Raw genomic sequence first — 21,728 nt, forward strand, 5'->3', positions numbered from 1 at the left:
TGTGTGGACGTGTTCTTTGGCTAGCGTATTTATATTTTTTACACCACTATTTGCAGAAAAAAAATGAGATAAAGCCCTCTTTAAAAGCATCTTTCGGGGATTGCGGAGAATACTTTCAGGTGGTAGGGCTGATAAATAAGAATGAACCACAAAACTAGGGGGCCGTATAAGAAATATATGACAATTTCATGAAAAGTGGTGGGGCTTCAGCCCTACCATCCCCTCCCCCTCCGCGTTGCCTGTCTTGAGCTTTCTCTTGAAATAAAGAGTACGTTTTAACATGGTTACACCAGACCTTGTTCCTTGACTCCATGAATGCTAATGAGCTGTGCTCCATCCTTCTGACAGACCTCGCCGGCCTCTTTCCAATTCAGCTTGTTGTAGTACATCAGATAGCAGCTTTCCCCGTATTTACTGTACCCACTTGGACAATCTGGGCTTGGAGTCGGTGGCGCTACAAACATAAAAGTCATTTTATCATCGGCTAGCAAACAAACAAGTGTGAGAAAGCAACCATTTCCATCGTCTGACTTGGGACTGTTGCGATAATTTCAGTTGAATTTGGTAAATAGTGTGTACAACTTTTCTTTTAGCTCGTTATTTTGAGATCATATCGTATAATTTGTCTGCCAATATCGAAACAAATCAATAACAATGGTGTGGCTGACTAAGGCTTTTTAAATTCAATATAATAACTTCCTTTTTGTTGATCGCGATGTGCTATGTTTCATTGATTTAAAAAATGTTTTTTTAAACTATGAGGTTAGTGTGTTTTTTTCATGATAATAACGATGATGATGGTGATCGTAAATGATAATGCTTTTCGTACAGTTGACAAATGAATGGTTTGAGTAAAAGGAAGTCCAAATTATCAAGGGTATAAGAGGGAGTTACTTACTTTAATTGCAATGATAATGATGTCGGTGATGTTGATAATGATGGTTATGAGGAAATGAAGGCTCTTTAAATTCAATATAATAACTTCCTTTTTGTTGATCGCGATGTGCTATGTTTCATTGATTTAAAAATTTTTTTTTTTTAAACTATGAGGTTAGTGTGTTTTTTTCATGATAATAACGACGATGATGTTGATCGTAAATGATAATGCTTTTCGTACAGTTGACAGTTGAATGGTTTGAGTAAAAGGAAGTCGAAATTATCAAGGCTATAAGTGGGAGTTACTTACTTTAATTGCAATGATAATGATGTCGGTGATGTTGATAATGATGGTTATGAGGAAATGAATTGATGGTGATGGTGCGAAAAATGTACTAAAGGGGACAATGCTAGCGATGTTGAGATTGACTTACTTGTAGTGGGCCCAAGAGGAAGGGCATCTGAAAAACAAACAATAATCAAATTTAGTTTCCTACTCTTTGATAAAAACGTAAAGGAGACAATGTGCAGGAGGACGACAGCGTATATTTTGTAGCAGCTTTTTAAAAGTCGTTGAAAAGTCGCAAAAACTTTTTAAAATTTTGATTATTTGGGACATTTCACAGAAGAAAACACTTGTTTTTTTTAGAAACCTCACACATCTAAGCGGAGCATTTTTAACTAGACTACAAAATCAGAATTTAACTCACAGGTGATCAAAGAAGTAGCATTTAAAGTCTTTGAAGCCTACTTAAAAAGTGACAAATCTGTTATTACCTAAAAAAATACATTTAAATACATTTCAGTAAACTAAATCCACTTTAATCACAGTAAAATCCAATTCATCATACAATGAAAACTGCTCTATTCTTTTGCTACAATTATAAAATAGTCTTTGGACTATTGACCGACTAAAGTTTCAAGTCGGGTATAGGCTCTTTAGATGGAAATATTTGTTCACCTGTTTCACAGACATATCCCTGAAAGCCAGAGCAGACTTCGACATCCCACTCGCCTAGGGATGAGCTTGACGTGGACATCCCAACACAATCTGCCCAGTAACTCCAGCCAGGCTTGCCCGCAATCCAGTTGGTGTACGCCACGGAGGAGTAGTCGACCCAACCAAACGTGCCCTCTGTGTGCAAATCATTAAGACCTATCCAGACGTTACCACGGTTACTGGCAAGCATAGTAGTGAGGAACGCCTGTTCGTAACTGCAACAAAATAAGATTACGGTAAGCGCAAAGAACTGTTAGTCTGTAACCGAGTTTAAGAAGCTATCTTAGAGAGCGCCGAATATTGTTTTGTTTATATTTGAAAATACAACGATCTGTTTTTAGGTAAGTAGTCATTCACGGTTAAAGTCTGATACTCTGAAAAAGTCTGAGGGGCCGTCCACACTAACGCGGATTCGTTTGGATCCGTATACTTTTTGATACTTCGCCGGTTTCCGAGGTTTGATGAGTGTATAATATGCAATAATCTTGGTGTCTCATGTCTCTATAACAAAGATGCGCTATGTATCATGGGAAAGATAAAAACCTGACGCCTAGCGGACACCGTCTTGGTATGAGGTAGCTAAAATATTGTGAATAAAATACAGTAAACATAGGCCTAGAACTCTACTTACAGGTTATTGATGACAACAAGGTGGCCTGAGTTTGTAGAATTTAGTCCTTGCGAGCATACAGACTCAGCGTTTGCCCAATTTTGACGCTGATCAAACACAAATTTGTAACAGCTCTTGTCATAGTTTATCCAGCCGGAATCGCATTTACCGACAGCTTAAAAAAATAAGGCGGTGAGAACAAAACAAAGTAAAAGACATAACATGGCATTTTATCGACCACATAATTCAAAGGTGGTAAACACAGATCACATAGCATAGCACACATCACATAGCAGGAAAGGTGGAACATGGAAATCGGACTCACCTGGTCCGGGACTCGGTGGAATCATGGTGAACGGTGGAAATATGGTATCTAAAAAAATAAATAGAGAAAAAAACAATGGTAACACACGCGCGATTTGAATAAAGCTTTGATAAAAGATCAAATCTCGACACACAAGGAATAAAATGGAAACTCTCCCCGACAAGTTGACATTGATAAGAATAGCTCACTATTATGTTTTCTGCATACGAAAGTCCTCTTGAGATTACAGTTCTGGTCGTTCCATCTGCCGTCAAATCGGGACATCTCTCCGCAGTCCTCCATTCCATTCCAATTATTCGGCTCTTTGTTACCCCAATTGATGTAAGACATAGGGGAACCGTCGGACCAAGTGTTGACCCCCTCAGTTCCAAGGTCGTTGAGACCTATCCAGACCGTCCAATAGTAGTATCTAAAAAAAATTAAAATGAGTTCATGTTTAAAGTATTATGCCCGGTTTAAAACAAACAACAGTTTTTGGTAGATTAATTACTCGGTAGCATAATGTCTTTTCTCTCTTGTAATTTAGGGAAAATATATATATATATATATACATATACAATGGGCCTAAAAAACAAAAATACACGTGAAACTTATCGAAGCTGACACTCAGGTATAGGAAAGCACATTTTTACCTCGTCTTGATTTCAGAAAAGACAAATGCATTCTCATTGGCTGTCCTCAGACTCACGAGGTCTCCACGTGACTTTCTACAAAAATCCCGTGCTTCCATCCACGTCTTTAAATCCGCTGTGGTCGCATTACTAAAGTAATAGCACAGACCTCCCCAGTACACCCAGCCGGCGTCGCACACACCGGGAGCTAGACAAAGATTATTCATAAAATCGTTATTGAAGAAGAAAGGGTCTTACAATGCCAGACAAAATTTTATCCACCAAAAAGTCATTTTAAAATATCTCAGTTTCAAACCCCTTTACGCACAGAGGCTAAAATCGTTTATCCCAATAAAAAAATGTGACACAAAACCCAAAATCCCAATATTTCAAAATACCGAATTCTGCCCGTATCCAATCTAAATTAAAATCGCGCTACACCACCATCCCGAAAAAAAAGTTATTTATAAATCCTCCGTAAAGTTTTACCTTGCGTGGTGGGCGATGGCGTACTTGTAGGGGTTCTAGAGGGTGTCGCACGAGAAGCTGCGAGGAAAACGAGTAATTCAGTTTTTTGCTATAAAAATTGCACAGGTTGAAAACAGAACTAAACATTCACAAAAACGTTGAGTTCATAGTAGAAATGAGTACTGGATATTTCTTAAAGCATTTTGAAATCTAAAGCAACCTTATTTGTGTCGTGATATAAAAAGGTAAAAAAAAGTTAAGCGATCTTTAGTTATGTCCCCCTCCCCCCCCCCCCCTCCCCCTTAAACGGCCGTTTTAAATATACACACGGTTATTAGGGCCCGTCTTAAACAGAAACAGCGATGAGATTTTTGTGTTTTTGTGTGATTCGTATGGAATTTGTATGTGGAAATTCTGAGTTTGCTAAATTTGGAAGGAAACGATTTGACGACTTCTCGTATAACGCGTTTTTTTGTATGGTTCTACACATGGACAAGAAACCATGATGCTCTTGACATGGGCTAAAGCGTCACGTTGCTGGCGAAACATCCGGTTGAAAACCGCTAGCTGTAAAACGATAGGGGACTTGCGCTAATAGATCACGTGACCTTTCTGAGTGGCAAATGAACCCAAAATAATCACAGTGATGACTGCGCCCGTCACAAAAGAGAACGACGAAGAAATTAAATCTTTTAATAAAACTAAACCCTTAATGAATATGTTGCTTTTGTTGCTGTTATTTTGCCGCTAAAAGCCTGAGCGCGCGCTAGTTTGCCACCCAAACAGTCACGTGATCTTTTATCTAACTCTGGACTTACGCCGCGTCCGTTTGCACATATAAGGCCTGGTCGCATAGCATCCGACGTCACCCCAGTAACCCGTTGACTTCAAAACAACGCAGGGCTGCTGACCAGAGTGGCTGTCGGGCTCAGCCGGACCCCAGCGTGTAAACTGAACAGGCGTGCCATCGCTCCATAAGTGACCTGCAAAACGTTACGCATTGTTGAAATGTAGAGGCGAACAACCTCTTTATAATTTGGCGTGTAGTTGACACAAAAGAAGTTCTAGATTAAATAACTTTTCCTAAATCAAACGAAAAATCAGCCTTTTGGATGTTCTCTCAACATTCCCTGAGTGCCACTTCCACACCTTGGTATGCGGAAAAACTGTTCTATTTCTATTCTATGCAAGTCAAGAAAATTTTAATTATATAACAATGTTGTGGCTGTCACTGTTTATTTGCCAAAAAATAACCTAAGAAAAAGCCTACGAACCTTAACTTTCAATAAGCATCACTAATTAAAAAAGAAAAAAAAAGGGTATAGGCAAAAAGGGGGAGGGTGAGATTCTTAGACTCGGCTCTTCACATGTTTCAAAAAATTCCTTGTGAACGAAGAGAAAAGACTCACAAGGATCCAATTACAAGGAATTTGAAAATATATTAAGCATATCCCTCGTTTTCATTTCAAAATTTGCTTTGGGCTAAAAGGTTTGTTGATTACCTGAAATGGACCCTCGGTCATTAAGTCCGATCCATAGGGTGAGAGAGTTGTTGGTCAGCGACTGAACAAACAAACTCTCGCCTGAATCGTGCATGCTGACCAGATCTGTGTTATCACCGGTGGCGCGACAAGCATCGCGGGCTCCTGTCCATGTTGATCTGTACGACACATGCGAATTGTTAGCTTTAAGATATTTCCACTCAGAGAGACCCTCCCGTTGAAAGTTTGAACTTGTTCATATTTTATACAAAATAGCCCCGCACCGTTAATACAAGGGAGGCTTCTATTCTATTGGCGTCGGTCGTAGGGGAATTAGATGGAAAAGTTGATTTCGGCAAAAATTTTTCCGTTTAGTCGGTTTGTATGGTAACTATTTTAAGGTACTTACGGGGACATGAAAACTCGATAACAAGCAGATCTGTAAACTTTCCATCCAAAAGGACAAGGACCAGTTGCAGCTTCAAAAAATGAATTGAAATCGAGTGAACAGAATTATACAACACCAGTGGGATTGTTTTGTGAGAAAATAGGAATGGGTTGAAAGCTAAATGTAATAAAAACATGACATTTTCAACATATGCGTCCATTACTATTTCAAATATTATTATTATGAGAGCATAATAATCTATTACAATAATATTTTGCGGTTTTGCACTCGTTAGCGGCTTTAGCCCGTGGCACCCTAGGAAATTACTATAGTAAAAATTGAAAGGAAGAGACCTTCGTTTTGGGAGCTCATTTGTCTAGCTAGGTCACGCCAGGTAAAGGCGTGACAAAGATTATTATAAGTTATAGCAGCATTGCACGAGGATAATTTAGTGATTAAATAATAATTGGATGAGCAAACACGGCTCAATGGATCAGGGCATTGCATACTCATTGGTCTTTTTATAAAATTTAGAACCAGCTTTTGTTTTCGAGGGAATTCGCTAGTAATCGTCCCTCAGAAAACAAAAGAATCCGAGGTGATCATGGTATTATAAGGCTAATAACAAGCCGTTAAAAGCTGTCGGTCAGAAACAAAGCGGAAGGCATCGAGATGAATATTCTATAGAGCAAAGCATTCTTACCTGTAGTAGGGCTGGGTGGCGGAGGAGTGTAATTACCTAGTAACGAAACAACACGAATTATTATTATTAGCCATAATTAAATAAACTTTTAAAGACAAACAAGGAAGCACTGTTTGTCTTTAAGCGAAGGGAACTTCTCATTGTCCAGCAGAACATGGTGCCGAGTATAAGTTTATAGCATTGTATGTGCACTATTAATTTTTAGCCAGACCCCCCCCCCCCTCAATATCTCCCCCCCCCCCCAGAGTATTTAATGAACACTCCCTAAGCAAAGGCGTTTACACTAACGGACCTTCCTTTCCTTTTTCTAAGATGTCTGTTCATTTTCATTTTCACAGTCAACTCACGTCTAAACATCTTGCAGACATACGCATGACTATTTTCGGTGCAGTCGCTGTCAACCCAGTACATCCAGTCCCGACTGCTAACCGTCATGGTCGCCCGCACACAACTTCCCGTGATGCCACGGTCATTAGGCTCCCCATTCCACCAGTGAGTCCAGTCCACAGGGCTACCGTCAGTCCAGCGGTACATGCCGCGCTGATTGGTGTCCGTCAGACCAATCCATACGTCACCGGCGTCCCATGACGTCACTAGGAGACTCGTCACCAGGGCACTCTCCCAGCTGGCAAAGTATAAGCGAATCAATTTTTGTGGATATAAGATAATTACAACGTTTTTCAAGGAAAACCAGACGTCAACTTATGCCGCCAGTACAGGTTTCGCTTTGAAAACGCTTTACCATACGCGTAAGTCCACCTAAAACGTTACAGTGGTATTTTGCCTGTATTTTGTGTGTAATATTGTTTTAGCAGTATTTTAGTCTTACCTGGTGTGAATACTAGCAAGCTCTGCGCCCTGACACATCTTACCTGGTGTGAATACTAGCGAGCTCTGCGCACTGACAAGTCTTACCCGGTGTGAATACTAGCGAGCTCTGCGCCCTGACACATCTTACCCGCTGTGAATACTAGCGAGCTCTGCGCCCTGACACATCTTACCCGGTGTGAATACTAGCAAGCTCTGCGCCCTGACACGTCTTACCCGGTGTGAATACTAGCGAGCTCTGCGCCCTGACACATCTTACCCGCTGTGAATACTAGCGAGCTCTGCGCACTGACACATCTTACCTGGTGTGAATACTAGCAAGCTCTGCGCCCTGACACGTCTTACCCGGTGTGAATACTAGCGAGCTCTGCGCCCTGACACGTCTTACCCGGTGTGAATACTAGCGAGCTCTGCGCCCTGACACGTCTTACCTGGTGTGAATACTAGCGAGCTCTGCGCACTGACACGTCTTATCTGGTGTGTATACTAGCGAGCTCTGCGCACTGACACGTCTTACCCGGTGTGAATACTAGCGAGCTCTGCGCCCTGACACGTCTTACCTGGTGTGAATACTAGCGAGCTCTGCGCACTGACACATCTTACCCGGTGTGTATACTAGCGAGCTCTGCGCCCTGACACGTCTTACCCGGTGTGTATACTGGCGAGCTCTGCGCCCTGACACGTCTTACCCGGTGTGAATACTAGCGAGCTCTGCGCCCTGACACATCTTACCCGGTGTGAATACTAGCGAGCTCTGCGCACTGACACGTCTTACCCGCTGTGTATACTAGCGAGCTATTCGTCCTGACACGTCTTACCCGCTGTGTACACTAGCGAGCTCTGCGCACTGATACATCTTACCCGGTGTGTATACTAGCTAGCTCTGCGCACTGATACATCTTACCCGTTGTGAATACTAGCGAGCTCTGCGCACTGACACATCTTACCCGGTGTGTATACTAGCGAGCTCTGCGCCCTGACACGTCTTACCCGGTGTGAATACTAGCGAGCTCTGCGCACTGACACATCTTACCCGGTGTGAATACTAGCGAGCTCTGCGCACTGACACATCTTACCTGGTGTGAATACTAGCGAGCTCTGCGCCCTGACACATCTTACCCGGTGTGAATACTAGCGAGCTCTGCGCCCTGACACGTCTTACCTGGTGTGTATACTAGCGAGCTCTGCGCCCTGACACATCTTACCCGGTGTGAATACTAGCGAGCTCTGCGCACTGACACATCTTACCTGGTGTGAATACTAGCGAGCTCTGCGCCCTGACACATCTTACCCGGTGTGAATACTAGCGAGCTCTGCGCCCTGACACATCTTACCCGGTGTGAATACTAGCGAGCTCTGCGCCCTGACACGTCTTACCTGGTGTGTATACTAGCGAGCTCTGCGCCCTGACACGTCTTACCCGGTGTGAATACTAGCGAGCTCTGCGCACTGACACATCTTCCCTGGTGTGAATACTAGCGAGCTCTGCGCCTTGACACGTCTTACCCGGTGTGAATACTAGCGAGCTCTGCGCACTGACACGTCTTACCCGCTGTGTATACTAGCGAGCTATTCGTCCTGACACGTCTTACCCGCTGTGTACACTAGCGAGCTCTGCGCACTGATACATCTTACCCGGTGTGTATACTAGCTAGCTCTGCGCACTGATACATCTTACCCGTTGTGAATACTAGCGAGCTCTGCGCACTGACACATCTTACCCGGTGTGTATACTAGCGAGCTCTGCGCCCTGACACGTCTTACCCGGTGTGAATACTAGCGAGCTCTGCGCACTGACACATCTTACCCGGTGTGAATACTAGCGAGCTCTGCGCACTGACACATCTTACCTGGTGTGAATACTAGCGAGCTCTGCGCCCTGACACATCTTACCCGGTGTGAATACTAGCGAGCTCTGCGCCTTGACACGTCTTACCTGGTGTGTATACTAGCGAGCTCTGCGCCCTGACACATCTTACCCGGTGTGAATACTAGCGAGCTCTGCGCACTGACACATCTTACCTGGTGTGAATACTAGCGAGCTCTGCGCCCTGACACATCTTACCCGGTGTGAATACTAGCGAGCTCTGCGCCCTGACACATCTTACCCGGTGTGAATACTAGCGAGCTCTGCGCCCTGACACGTCTTACCTGGTGTGTATACTAGCGAGCTCTGCGCCCTGACACGTCTTACCCGGTGTGAATACTAGCGAGCTCTGCGCACTGACACATCTTCCCTGGTGTGAATACTAGCGAGCTCTGCGCCTTGACACGTCTTACCCGGTGTGAATACTAGCGAGCTCTGCGCCCTAACACGTCTTACCTGATGTGAATACTAGCGAGCTCTGCGCCTTGACACGTCTTACCCGGTGTGAATACTAGCGAGCTCTGCGCCCTGTCACGTCTTACCCGGTGTGAATACTAGCGAGCTCTGCGCCCTGTCACGTCTTACCCGGTGTGAATACTAGCGAGCTCTGCGCCCTGTCACGTCTTACCCGGTGTGAATACTAGCGAGCTCTGCGCCCTAACACGTCTTACCCGGTGTGTATACTAGCGAGCTCTGCCGCCTGACACGTCTTACCCGGTGTTAATACTAGCGAGCTCTGCCGCCTGACACGTCTTACCCGGTGTGTATACTAGCGAGCTCTGCCGCCTGACACGTCTTACCCGGTGTGTATACTAGCGAGCTCTGCGGACTGACACGTCTTACCCGGTGTGTATACTAGCGAGCTCTGCGGACTGACACGTCTTACCCGGTGTTAATACTAGCGAGCTCTGCCGCCTGACACGTCTTACCCGGTGTGTATACTAGCGAGCTCTGCGCCCTGTCACGTCTTACCCGGTGTGTATACTGGCGAGCTCTGCGCCCTGACACATCTTACCCGGTGTGAATACTAGCGAGCTCTGCGCCCTGACACATCTTACCCGCTGTGAATACTAGCGAGCTCTGCGCACTGACACATCTTACCTGGTGTGAATACTAGCGAGCTCTGCGCACTGACACATCTTACCCGCTGTGAATACTAGCGAGCTCTGCGCACTGACACATCTTACCCGCTGTGAATACTAGCGAGCTCTGCGCACTGACACATCTTACCTGGTGTGAATACTAGCGAGCTCTGCGCCTTGACACATCTTACCCGCTGTGAATACTAGCGAGCTCTGCGCCCTGACACGTCTTACCTGGTGTGTATACTAGCGAGCTATTCGTCCTGACACGTCTTACCCGCTGTGTATACTAGCGAGCTCTGCGCACTGACACGTCTTACCCGGTGTGAATACTAGCGAGCTCTGCGCACTGACACATCTTCCCTGGTGTGAATACAAGCGAGCTCTGCGCACTGATACGTCTTACCTGGTGTGAATACTAGCGAGCTCTGCGCACTGACACATCTTACCCGGTGTGAATACTAGCGAGCTCTGCGCACTGACACGTCTTACCCGGTGTGTATACTAGCTAGCTCCGCGCCCTGGGCACGGCACGAGTCACGTGCGTCAGGCCAAGTTTTCTTGTCCAGTATTAGTCCGTAACACACGTTGCCGTCCGGAGATCGCTTCCAGCCCACCGGACAGCCCGGTGTCACTACGGTGCCTGTCAAAAAAATTCATTGCCAACTTTTTGGATTATATTATCGTAGCTCTTAAACTTGTCTGTTCTTTTTACTGGAACAGGAGCGGGAGAATGATTCTAGAAAGAGGCTAAGGGATCGGAAATTCAAACAAATAGAAAGGCTAGTTGGAATGAGAAGTGCTTGTGTTATTTCACGTCCCTAACGGAGCACCTTCGTATTTCTTCTTCCCCTCTTTCATTGATAAATATATTGCATCTCTGTGTTTGTGTCTGTATAGTTGGCTAACACAAAGGAGATCACAGACACACACCATGACCTACCTTTGGTACAAGTATAAGTTGTCTCCAAGTACTTCGTTACAGATGGGCAAGGATCGTTACCAAACAACCCCGTCACAGGCCGTACGGAACAGAAGTTCTTTCCTTCACAAAGGTCCTTCATTCGATCAGTCACGTTATTTACGCAGTTCGTCACACTGATCATGCCGCATGGAGCGCTGGATGTCCGGCCAAAATTGGCGGACTGAATGGTGATGGTGGTAGATGCCGGACAGCTTAGTATCGCTGATGAGAACTCGCAGATTATTTTGGTCTCCGGAGCTTAAAAAAAGGAGTGATTGATATTGATATTGATACTGGTCAAAGCGTATGATTTGGAAAAAGTATAATATTAAACGATCCTTCAATAAGAAATGACCCACTTTAGGCGGCCGAGGGGAGGCGTGTAGCTAAGTCGCTTCGCGCATGCCCCAGCTAGCGCCCCTCTAAGCAACGCGGGCCCCTGGCTTTGCGCAACCCCTCTACCCTAGGCAGGCGCGTACACAGGGGGGTGCGCGCGCATCCCCCCTTGTCACCAAAAAAGCGGGTGGAATCTTTAAATACTATGCTTTATCCATATGATACCTACGACTGTGCCCCCCCTCCCCCCCCACACACACACACACACTCGGCCAATCCTGGGAACGCGCCTGTTAGATGCGTCTATACTCACCAGTTGTTGGGTTGACACTTCCACCGAACGGAACATACGCTAAAAAAGAGAAAAACAGAAGTCTTACGTTTTTCTCTTGAAACTAGCAAGCAATCATATCCCGTTTTAAATCCCAGGAAAGCACAATAAATCAAGTGTAAACAGCTACTCTGTTTTAACAGACAATTACTTCAACCCTCTATTGATTTCACTTAATCTTTTCGTCCTCACATTTAAAGTAGCGACTAAACAAAGTGTAAACGAATATTTCCAGCACATTTTTGTTTCTGCAAGAGTTAAAAAATGGTGTTCTCGACACTTGAGTGGCTAACTAGAGAAACATCAAGAAAACTTGCCGTCGACGCGATTCTTGAACATTGTATCTTCGTTTAGCTGTTGTCAAAGATGGCTAACACAATGGCCTTCACGGTTCGACCCCGAACTCGGAGACTAAACTGGATTCAGGTTTTAAATTGGTGTTGTCAGTGGTTTGTTTTGGTTTTTTCGTATGACAGATGATTCGGATGACAGAATTGTTCCTGGTACCACGGCATACTTAACACCTCACTACGACTTAATGGTGACATTAAAAAAGCGGTGCTATTTATAATAGTAGGGAATTGTTCCCGGTACAACGAAATAATTCTCTCTCTCTCTCTTTCTCTCTCTCTCTCTCTCTCTCTCTCTCTCTCTCTCTCTCTCTCTCTCTCTCTCTCTCTCTCTCTCTCTCTCTCTCTCTCTCTCTCTCTCTCTCTTACCTTTCTTTGCTTTGCATATGTAACTGTTTCCACTGTAACAGGGCATATCGTTCCAGCGGCCAACAGCATGGGGTTCATGGTAAGTGTGCGCACAGTCTTCTTGCGCAAGCCAGTTGTCCGGTTGATTGTTGTACCAGTTGGTAAACCGGACAGGTGATCCGTCCGACCACTCCCATGCACTCTCGACGGACTCGTCGTGAAGCCCTTCGAAGAAATTGATTTCGTTTGTAAGGACATTTCAAGCTAAAAAGTGGAATTTCGAGTCCGTGATTTTGCTATGAAGGCAGGGGACAACAACCAATTACTACTAAACAGACCGAAATTTTAAGCCGCATCGAAAATTCTTAGCAGATATATGAGGCATAAACTGACACTTACTGGAATTATTTGCTTTAGTACAGTAATCAATGTCACGATGATGGAAGACTCCATACATTCCGGTTCATTTTACCCCACTGAAAATCTCGAACAGAGTTTTAGGGTTTGGGGTTTTAGGCATTGAAAAAAATGCCTGTTTTCCTAGCATTCCCATATTAAAATCTATCTTGCATTCACACTCTTTCTCTATCATCCTCCCTTCACCTAGCTTATTGCTTTTGATCATGTATTATAGTCTAAGTCATTAAACAATCATTATCATTATAATCATTACCTATCCATGCGTACTCGCGGACACCGAATTGACCGACTTCAAGAGTGATATGCGCCTGTTCTACTGGGGACTGGATGCTGACCAAGTCACCACCGTTTGCCTGGCACTGTTGGCGCGCAGCAGACCAAGACTTTTTCTCCATGTTGAATTGATAGCAAAACTGTCCAAATTCTTTCCATCCGGTCTTACAGTTACCAAACTCTGTAGAAAACGTTTAAGACTTAAGAACAAAGCAGGTGTCAGCAAATTATGTTTGAATAAATTGATAGCAAAATATTGTATCTTACATTCATCACTGCAGACAACATTTAGAACCAAGCCAATACAGCCATTTTACACCATTTAGAGATCAAAACATTACGCTCGCAGCCCGTGAAATACACGCCCTTAAAGCGCCTTTTACACTAAGGATAAACCTTTTACCAGAATTGTAGATGTCTGTGACGTCATTAGCGTCCAACACTCTCGTCCATATTGCCAGGCTGCGCATGTAGAATGGTCCTGTTGCTTGCTGGGTAGGCTTTGACCCAATCGTCAACGCGACGTTGTTAGTAGTATGCTGTGGGTAGACAAACCTCGCCCACGCCATCACGCCGCTACAACCAGAGATGGGCTTAGTCATTTTAAGAGTGACAATATTTGAGAGTTGAAGCGGCAACCGCACCAGTTTACTTCCGGTCAATAACGTAACAATCTCCGACGATTTCTAATGAAAAAAGCGAAAAATGTTTCAAAATTGTAAAAGCAGTGTGTGTATTGGAAGTTTTTTTGAGGATGTGACTCATAATTTAGCGCGGATTCTAATAATATATATTCTTTTCGGATGAGGTTTAACCGTCGACTCGCTCAAAGTAAACAGGTGCATTTGCCGTTTAAAAAACGGTTTTCCGTGGGCTACGGTTTACCATCATTTTAGAGTCTGTCACGCGAGAAAAGGAGGAAGCTACCCCAAGGAATCAATCATAACAATTTGGTTTTCTTGATCACTTGAGTGATATATTGACGGAATCAAAGAGTTTTTAAACTCAGCGTGGCCAGCGATTGGCTTGACGCAGTCCCTTTTTCGTAAACTCTCGGCAACAAAATGTCATAATCATATAATAATCTTTCATTTATTATTGTTTCAAAGCATTTCAGTAACTTGTTCGAATTATCCGATTTAAATGAATGCTTTGTGTGACATGATTTATTTAAAATAATGGCGGACTGATGGAAATGTATAAAAAAAGGAGATACAAGACCGTTACATACCTTTCTCTTCCATTCAAATAATAAATCAACCCTGCAGTCTTGTGCCACGTGATCATCACGTGATGCCACATGCCAACACGTGGCATACCAGTGGAAAATGACCATGTCCGCTGAACGGTAAAAACCTCAGCCTTTATGCGTCCCCCCTCGAGGTAGACGGAGAAACCACGCGAGGACGCAAAACGCTCGTCCCCGATGGTATCGACCAGGAAGACTCTATTTGTCCAGGAAGCGGCGCTCGAGTCGAGTTTGATGATAACAGATACCGTGAAGCCGGGATTACAAGTCTGTCGGGAAATGTGGGGGAGAGATTTAATGAGAAGGGTACATGTTACGAAATAAGGTAAAACGACATAACATTTTATTAGATATAAAATGCACCAGAAGCATACTGATGCTCTATTTGAGAGGGAAAGAGCAATAAAATTTACTAGCAAAACAAAACCACAGTTCAATACTCCTATCGCCCGTGAAGGCACAGCATGATACGGTAAGCTGACGGTGAATTAATACACAACACGGAAAGACACAGTTCAAACAATATCGGCATTTTATATCCTCACGCATATACTAAGGCGTGTATGCGTGACGACGGATTCAACTCTCAAGTTTTAAATTTACTAATTTGAAGCTAAACAAACCTAAAAGGCTTATCGAGATCAAATTAGCATGAAAGTTTCCGTTCTTTTGGCGTCGTCTTTTCGTTGCTTTAACTGAATAGTATTCGAGAAACAAACCTCCGCATCGCTGACACACCCAGGTACATCTCCTGCGCTGAGGTACGATCCAGACGGAGAGAACTGTAAGACGTCGTGGCCATTTTGAAGAATTTCGGGGTGGCTGACATTCCCTGTTACTTTAGCGTTCGCCGTGCCGAGGGCTCGTCCTTGGATGATGTTATCAAGAGGCCAGTAGTAGTCCGCGGTGCTAATCCAATCTAGAAAAGTAGAGTTACCAACTTGTATCAGGTCGATATTAACACGTCATATCAACTCGTTCTGCATAGAAAATAAATCATCACAAGTCATGTAATAGTAAAAAAAAAATGAATAAATAAAAATATGTGCCCAAATACAAGTTAATGAATTGCGGTGGAAAAGCTTTACGTCTTTCCCAGGTCCCCAACGTAAAGAGCCAGGATTTTTAAAATCTGGTCCTGAGACTCAATGCCCGTACCACTAAGCTATCGCATTACTCTCTGGTAGTGAACTCTTTGTCTATTAGACCACTGAGCTAAAAAGCCACACTCAGAAATGTAGTCTTAGTATATTAGTGCCACTGAGCATTCGCGTCACTCTCTGGTAGTGAAATCTTAATATATTATGATGATTTGGCAATGGTGTATATCACAAACATTCTTTTATCATCATCACCAATCCCACCATATTCAGCATAGTGAACATCTTCATAATCATCATTGCTATCACCTTATCAACACTATCAAACAACAACTATCTTATAGATAAGAAAATGCTCTAAAACATTTATTAGATTGGGAACATTTCAACCAAGTTTTCCATTAGATTACAGGACTGGTACCCAGAGAACAGGACTGGATCATCCAATTTCCGGGAAATTTCCCGCACCATCATATGGAAACTAACCACAAGAAATACTATGCACTTACTTGCAGTCCTAGAGAGCTTTGGAGTGTTATTGGAGCCTGGTAGATCGATGAGAATTTCATTGCATTAGAGAAGAATAAGAAAATGTTTTAAAAGTCATACTAATGAACACATATATATGAGTTTGTGCGTTAATCAGTGCCATGTTTAGTCTCTTGCGCGGGGGTTTGGACATCTGCCAAGCCAGGCCCGTACCCAGGGGGGTGCAGGGGTTGCGAACGCACCCCCCCTCACACACACACACACAACGGCCGAAGGTCCACTTTCGGTTCTCAAAAGATGGGCTATTTGTTGACAAAACTATAAAGCATAAGCTAGATCACTCTGGTACGTAGCCAAATCTGACAATAAACGTCCCGTGGAGATACTGCAAAGGCATAAAAAATCCCTCTTTGTTCTTTCTGGGGTGGTCGCATTTTTATCAGAAAATTCCCCCCCCCCCCCCTCCTTCCCCATCCCGGAAAAATAAGGTCCCCACTTTTTTGGATTCCGCACCCCCCCCCCCCCCCCAAGAAAAATCCTGGGTACGGGCCTGCACGCAATACTTGACTAAGGCTAAGTTCAAACGTCGTAATATCCATGAGCCGTAGCCTAAGTAACTGAGTTCAAGCGCATCACTTGACAGCGGCCAGGCTGCGTAGGAAACTGTGACTTGCGTGATGTATTCATAGTCTACAAAACACTATACAAATTAGATATAAATAAGCCATTTCAGCTATGAGCATGCGCGCACATACAGCGCGCGCTTCGTTTGGTTTATTCTGGTAAGTTAAGGTAGGCAACTATAGCAATGCGCACGCATGCTGGAATGGCCTATTGCAGTAACGAAAATCCGCTTAAATCAATGTTAGATTCGATTCACACTGAAATGACAACAGCTCGGTTATGATGCAGCGAAGGTTTAAAATCTTCAAAGGAAAAATAAAAAACCCTTTGACACGCAAGTGGGATCACCGGACTTAAGAAATCTCATGCTATTTTTTTGTACCCAGTTTCCTCTTGCAGATAAACGGCCTGAATTGTCCACAGTCCACGTCTCTCCACGCGGCGCGACTGGGAACGAGCTCCACACACGACCTCGTGTCTACAGAAAGAAGAAACAACAAAACCAGGGTTAGATTGATACAGAAAACGTCAATATTTAAAGTTAAGTAAATTCGTACTTTTGGGGTCGTTTGGGAACCCTGCGTCCCATCTAATAATAGCCAAAGGACTTTGGTCACTCCAGGAGAATAGTCGACTGGTTTCCCTGTCATTCAAGCCGATCCACATGTTTCCTGCGCTGCTATCCAGTGCTTTAACTCTTGTCTCGATGTAAGCCTTCTCGTTGTTTGTGACTATGCTGAGCAGATCACCACCTTGACCGAGGCAAGTCGCACGGGCATCTGAAATAACATAAAACCGGCCATAGCTCGTAAATCTCTTAAAGGTAAACAGAGTGCAAGATGACTATAAAAAATTCCATGCTTTTGTGGTTGTGTGATCCTGTTTATACGATGTAGAGATGACTATTTTATGTGTACCCTTAACTACCCATATCTTACGCGTGTCCTGGTTTGTACCCTTACTTACCCATATGTTACGCGTGTCCTGTGTTGTTCCCTAACCTAACCATATCTTACGCGTGTCCTGTGTTGTACCCTTACCTACCAATATCTTACGTCTTAAGTCTCACCTGCCCATATCTTGCGCGAATCTGTGTTGAACTGGTAGCAAGTGCTGTCGGGTCCTTCTTCCCAGCCTGTACCACACTTCCTGGAATACGCTTCAAGGAAAAATTACGCAATTTCACAAGAAATGATCACATTTGACTAAGCGCTTGTTTTAATTTTTTTTATTCGACTATTAAGGAGTGTGAGGATGTGATCAACCTATGCACTTGGCATCTCTTGTCCTCCCTCTTTTTGTTCTAAGCCTACTAAATGGAAAACAAACATGGTAGACGAATCTATACTCGTCCCCCACCCCCAGGTAATTGCGATAATACAGTGTGTGTATGGAAAAAAAACGTTTTGCATCCGCTGAAATAGAGGCATAATACACACCTTGCGATGCACATCCGTAGATCTCGATCCTCAAGCATATGTTGTTACTCCAGCTTGAAGGATAAATCCTTACGAACCGGGCGTTGATTGGATCTTTTAGCATAATGTTTGCTACTGTGTCTGAGTCAGAGCTTCCATTCAGCACCTAGAAAGAAATACAGCGGTACTGAAGAGGCGGTGCATTTCATATTCAGGAAGGGTTATTATTTTTATGCACTGTATGTGTTTTTTGAATAAAAGTTTTGGCTCTTTTTCTCTACAGAATCACCCTTTAGGAAAATTTTCTCTGGAAGCTGTAATTTATTTATTTTTTATTTGGGAGAAGGGGGTATTTGACCTGCCTCCCTTTGTGTTCTTCTCTTGAATATAATTTTCATTGTAGTTCACCATTTCAGAGAATGGCCGCTTATGATAAGTCAACCACTGCCAAAGAAAGAAGACGAAAGAGAAGAGAAAAGAGAAACATTGAAGCAGTGACGAAAACTTAAAGGACAAATCATCAGTCTGATTTGAACCATTATCAATTGTAATTTGTTTCATTTTCACAATACGGCTCATACTTATATGGTTAACACCGTTTTGGCATCTTTTAAAAAGGGGCATTATACTATAAAACAGTATTGTATTAATTAGATATTGTGCTCGCAATTGAATATGCTAACAAGAAATCGTGTAAGTCGCTAATTTAATGCTTACCACCACGGAACTTATCAAATTCAACCGTATGTATGGAACTTTTTTTATTTTAAGTTAGAGTCTTACCAGGTAATTCTCGGTAGCGTTTGCTCCATAGTAATTAAAGGTGGAGCCATCGTTTCCGTACTTAAGATAAAATGACTTGACGAAGTCTGTAGATTTAGGTCTTCCCTGAATTGCAATGTGGGTAACCTGCCGCCTTAGTCCAAGGTCTACTTGAAGGTACTCGCCCTGCAAACAGAAAGGTGTTCAGAGAGATATGTGATGCATTTGGTGCGGTATGGAGGGTCACAGTATGATGCGTCTTAAAGATAAACCTTCCTCATCCCTTCCAAATTGGAAAACAATCATTTGAATGTTCCAAAGAAATGGAAATTTACAAATTCGTGGTCTTAAACGACCGTAAAAGGAAAAAAAAACACGCCGAGGACTGTCGATAGTTAGCAGAACTTTGCTTGTATTTCTTTAGCCTTGAGTTATTTAAAAATATATATATTTGTCCCAAGCTAACCCCAGGGCTTTATTTGGGTAACCCTGTGTTTTCGGGTTCGATGTGGTTAGTGGTGTGACGTCAACCTTGGCGGTCCCCAGCTTTTCACGCCCAATGGGTCACAGGAAACCCGAAGGTTTTCTGAAATGAACCGTGACACACTTACCAGCGTATTTTTAGCAGAGCACCAGGCCCCTGATGACCCCGGCTTGCTTTGCAGGCGTAGCCTAGCAAAGGCCGGTACGGAGGTTCTATCTGAACTGGAGGCAGTTAGTAGCGAGTCGTCAATTGTGTAGTCCGCCAAACCAAACGGTGCGTCACATTTAGACGAGGCTAGAGATATCGACATCAACCCACATCAGTATTGAACATTAAACAGTTTCTGTATAGCCTTAACTTGCATTAAGGTTCATTAAGGGGTGGATATCAAACGCAGGGGATGCCAAAGTAGATATGATATAGAATAAAATGAGATTTTGGTTTCAGTAACAGCACGACGTGATGCGACGAACATAACATGACATGTAATTGGCGAGTGACGCGATAGGTCAGTAATAAACCGTCTCTCTACATTGGGGACCGTGTATCCCTCATCTTCTCGGATAAGGACATTAAGCCGGAGGTCCCGTCTCACACCGCACATCATTAACCTGTATTGGGCGACGTGAAAGAACCGCTGGGGACGCTGGCCCGTGGAACCATTTCTAGTGACAATGCTTACATACTAACTCACACTCATGTCTGTAAACTGCATGGAGCAGTCCGTATCTACACACTGACGAGTAAAGTCAGTCACATGTGAAGCTCATTTGATCATTTCGTATGTTAAAGTGCGCTATACAAATGCCACCGACGAGCAAAGTCAGTCACATGTGAAGCGCATTTGATCATTTCGTATGTTAAAATGCGCTATACAAATGCCAAACATTACATAACATATTATAATCAATACGGTGTTGTCGTCCTCATCATCGCTTGGGATTCAACTTAAGAATATGCGACTTGCACAACAGAGATTACCTGACGCAGAAGTGACTGTTACCGACACGCCAGAGAGCGACAAAAAATTAAATCTCTTAATCAATAATGAAAGCCATTTCTGACAGAAAACTTCTGAATAATTCGTGAGCGCTGAATAAGTTGCTTTTTGTTGTTATTTTGCCGTCAAAAGCCGGAGCGCGCGCGGGTTTGCCACAGAAAAAAAAAACGCACGTCGCCTATTCATAGATCCGACGAGCGCACGAATAACCAATCAGAAAGCAGCAAATAGAAGCCAGCGAAGTGCAACCCAAATGTCCCACAATAAGTCCCACAAATTGTACAACATGTCGGATGAAGTCTGTGAATCCTGCTCGGGATTATCTAAAATATAGACGTTTATAGGGGTTTTCCTTCGACTTGGGAAATAAAAGACGGTCACCTAACATGATAGAAATTGATTTGTTGTCCAAGTATGGTGAAAATCTTGTAGAGAAGCATAGAAATAGATAGTTACAATAGATAATTACAAGTTTGGTTGTTGAATGGAAACTACCCGAATCCAGCTCAAATCCAGCTCTTCGGTAGGTACTATGTGTTTATGTGCTTTCAAAGCTAATTTTGTCAACTTGCAGTGATTTAAGTGCGGGGAAAAGTAGAAGAGAATGCCGAATTCGCTGTTTACGCCTGACTTTTATCTACAAGTTTTTATCGGCAAATGTCAAGATTTACAGCAATAATACAAACGACAGTCTCATCATTTTTATATGTAACTGAAGTAACCTAGTATAATATCAAACACAATTTTAATGGTAGGACTTACACTGTTCTTGTATATTGGTTTGTTTGCTTTTTGTTTTTCGTTTCTTCGCAGAAATTTTACGTGTTTTTCTGTAATTTGAGTCCCAACTCTACACTAAAAATGGCCGGTCAAAGAAAACAGGACTATCACTTTCTACGCAGACCGGAAGATGCTTATTTTGCTTGTCCAGATTCGCAGAAAAATATCTCAAACCAATCTTTTTGCCGTCGATTGCCGAATTTTTGTGGGACATTTGTGGGATCACATGGCTGTTATTGCATCATCTCTTTCCTGATTGGCTATTCGTGCCAATCAGGAGGAGTCATGAACCTTTTTCCACTCGTTTTAAATAGGTTAAAGCCTAGGTAAGAGAAAGACTTACCCCTAGTCTTTTTGCAAACGTAAGCGTTGGTTGTGGTACAGCTGACTGTCCCCCAGTCCCCCGAGCCGAAGGGCGTCCATGGAATTAAAGACACGCAGTCGCGGCTGTCGCTTCCATACTTGGATGGCTCGTACTGGCCCCAGTTTGTGTAGTTGACGGGAGAGCGGTCACTCCACACAAACGTGCCTTCGGATACCCTGAGTTGGCAAATTGTGCAC

General features: G+C 43.5%; 1 protein-coding gene across 2 annotated transcripts in view; it reads right to left on the minus strand.

Moving 5' to 3' along the window:
- The window catches only part of LOC5521691, a 41,072-nt gene that overhangs the window by 13,551 nt on the left and 5,793 nt on the right, over positions 1-21,728 (minus strand). For both annotated transcript variants that reach the window (XM_032366874.2, XM_048723902.1), the window contains 29 exons: positions 21,511-21,707; positions 19,515-19,681; positions 18,925-19,089; positions 18,163-18,307; positions 17,793-17,882; positions 17,281-17,502; positions 17,106-17,201; positions 16,120-16,155; positions 15,230-15,429; positions 14,493-14,779; positions 13,665-13,837; positions 13,242-13,442; positions 12,590-12,793; positions 11,853-11,891; positions 11,183-11,461; positions 10,732-10,882; positions 6,810-7,087; positions 6,463-6,498; positions 5,781-5,850; positions 5,393-5,550; positions 4,709-4,873; positions 3,912-3,968; positions 3,444-3,630; positions 3,000-3,220; positions 2,812-2,859; positions 2,508-2,661; positions 1,838-2,091; positions 1,311-1,337; positions 296-454 (listed from right to left, as the gene is read on the minus strand). In XM_032366874.2, coding sequence (XP_032222765.2) covers positions 296-454; positions 1,311-1,337; positions 1,838-2,091; positions 2,508-2,661; positions 2,812-2,859; positions 3,000-3,220; positions 3,444-3,630; positions 3,912-3,968; positions 4,709-4,873; positions 5,393-5,550; positions 5,781-5,850; positions 6,463-6,498; positions 6,810-7,087; positions 10,732-10,882; positions 11,183-11,461; positions 11,853-11,891; positions 12,590-12,793; positions 13,242-13,442; positions 13,665-13,837; positions 14,493-14,779; positions 15,230-15,429; positions 16,120-16,155; positions 17,106-17,201; positions 17,281-17,502; positions 17,793-17,882; positions 18,163-18,307; positions 18,925-19,089; positions 19,515-19,681; positions 21,511-21,707 — 4,466 coding nt within the window. The remainder of the gene's footprint in view (positions 1-295; positions 455-1,310; positions 1,338-1,837; positions 2,092-2,507; positions 2,662-2,811; positions 2,860-2,999; positions 3,221-3,443; positions 3,631-3,911; positions 3,969-4,708; positions 4,874-5,392; positions 5,551-5,780; positions 5,851-6,462; positions 6,499-6,809; positions 7,088-10,731; positions 10,883-11,182; positions 11,462-11,852; positions 11,892-12,589; positions 12,794-13,241; positions 13,443-13,664; positions 13,838-14,492; positions 14,780-15,229; positions 15,430-16,119; positions 16,156-17,105; positions 17,202-17,280; positions 17,503-17,792; positions 17,883-18,162; positions 18,308-18,924; positions 19,090-19,514; positions 19,682-21,510; positions 21,708-21,728) is intronic.

Source organism: Nematostella vectensis, chromosome 2, assembly GCF_932526225.1.
Source record: "Nematostella vectensis chromosome 2, jaNemVect1.1, whole genome shotgun sequence".
In the NCBI taxonomy this organism is placed as follows: domain Eukaryota; kingdom Metazoa; phylum Cnidaria; class Anthozoa; order Actiniaria; family Edwardsiidae; genus Nematostella; species Nematostella vectensis.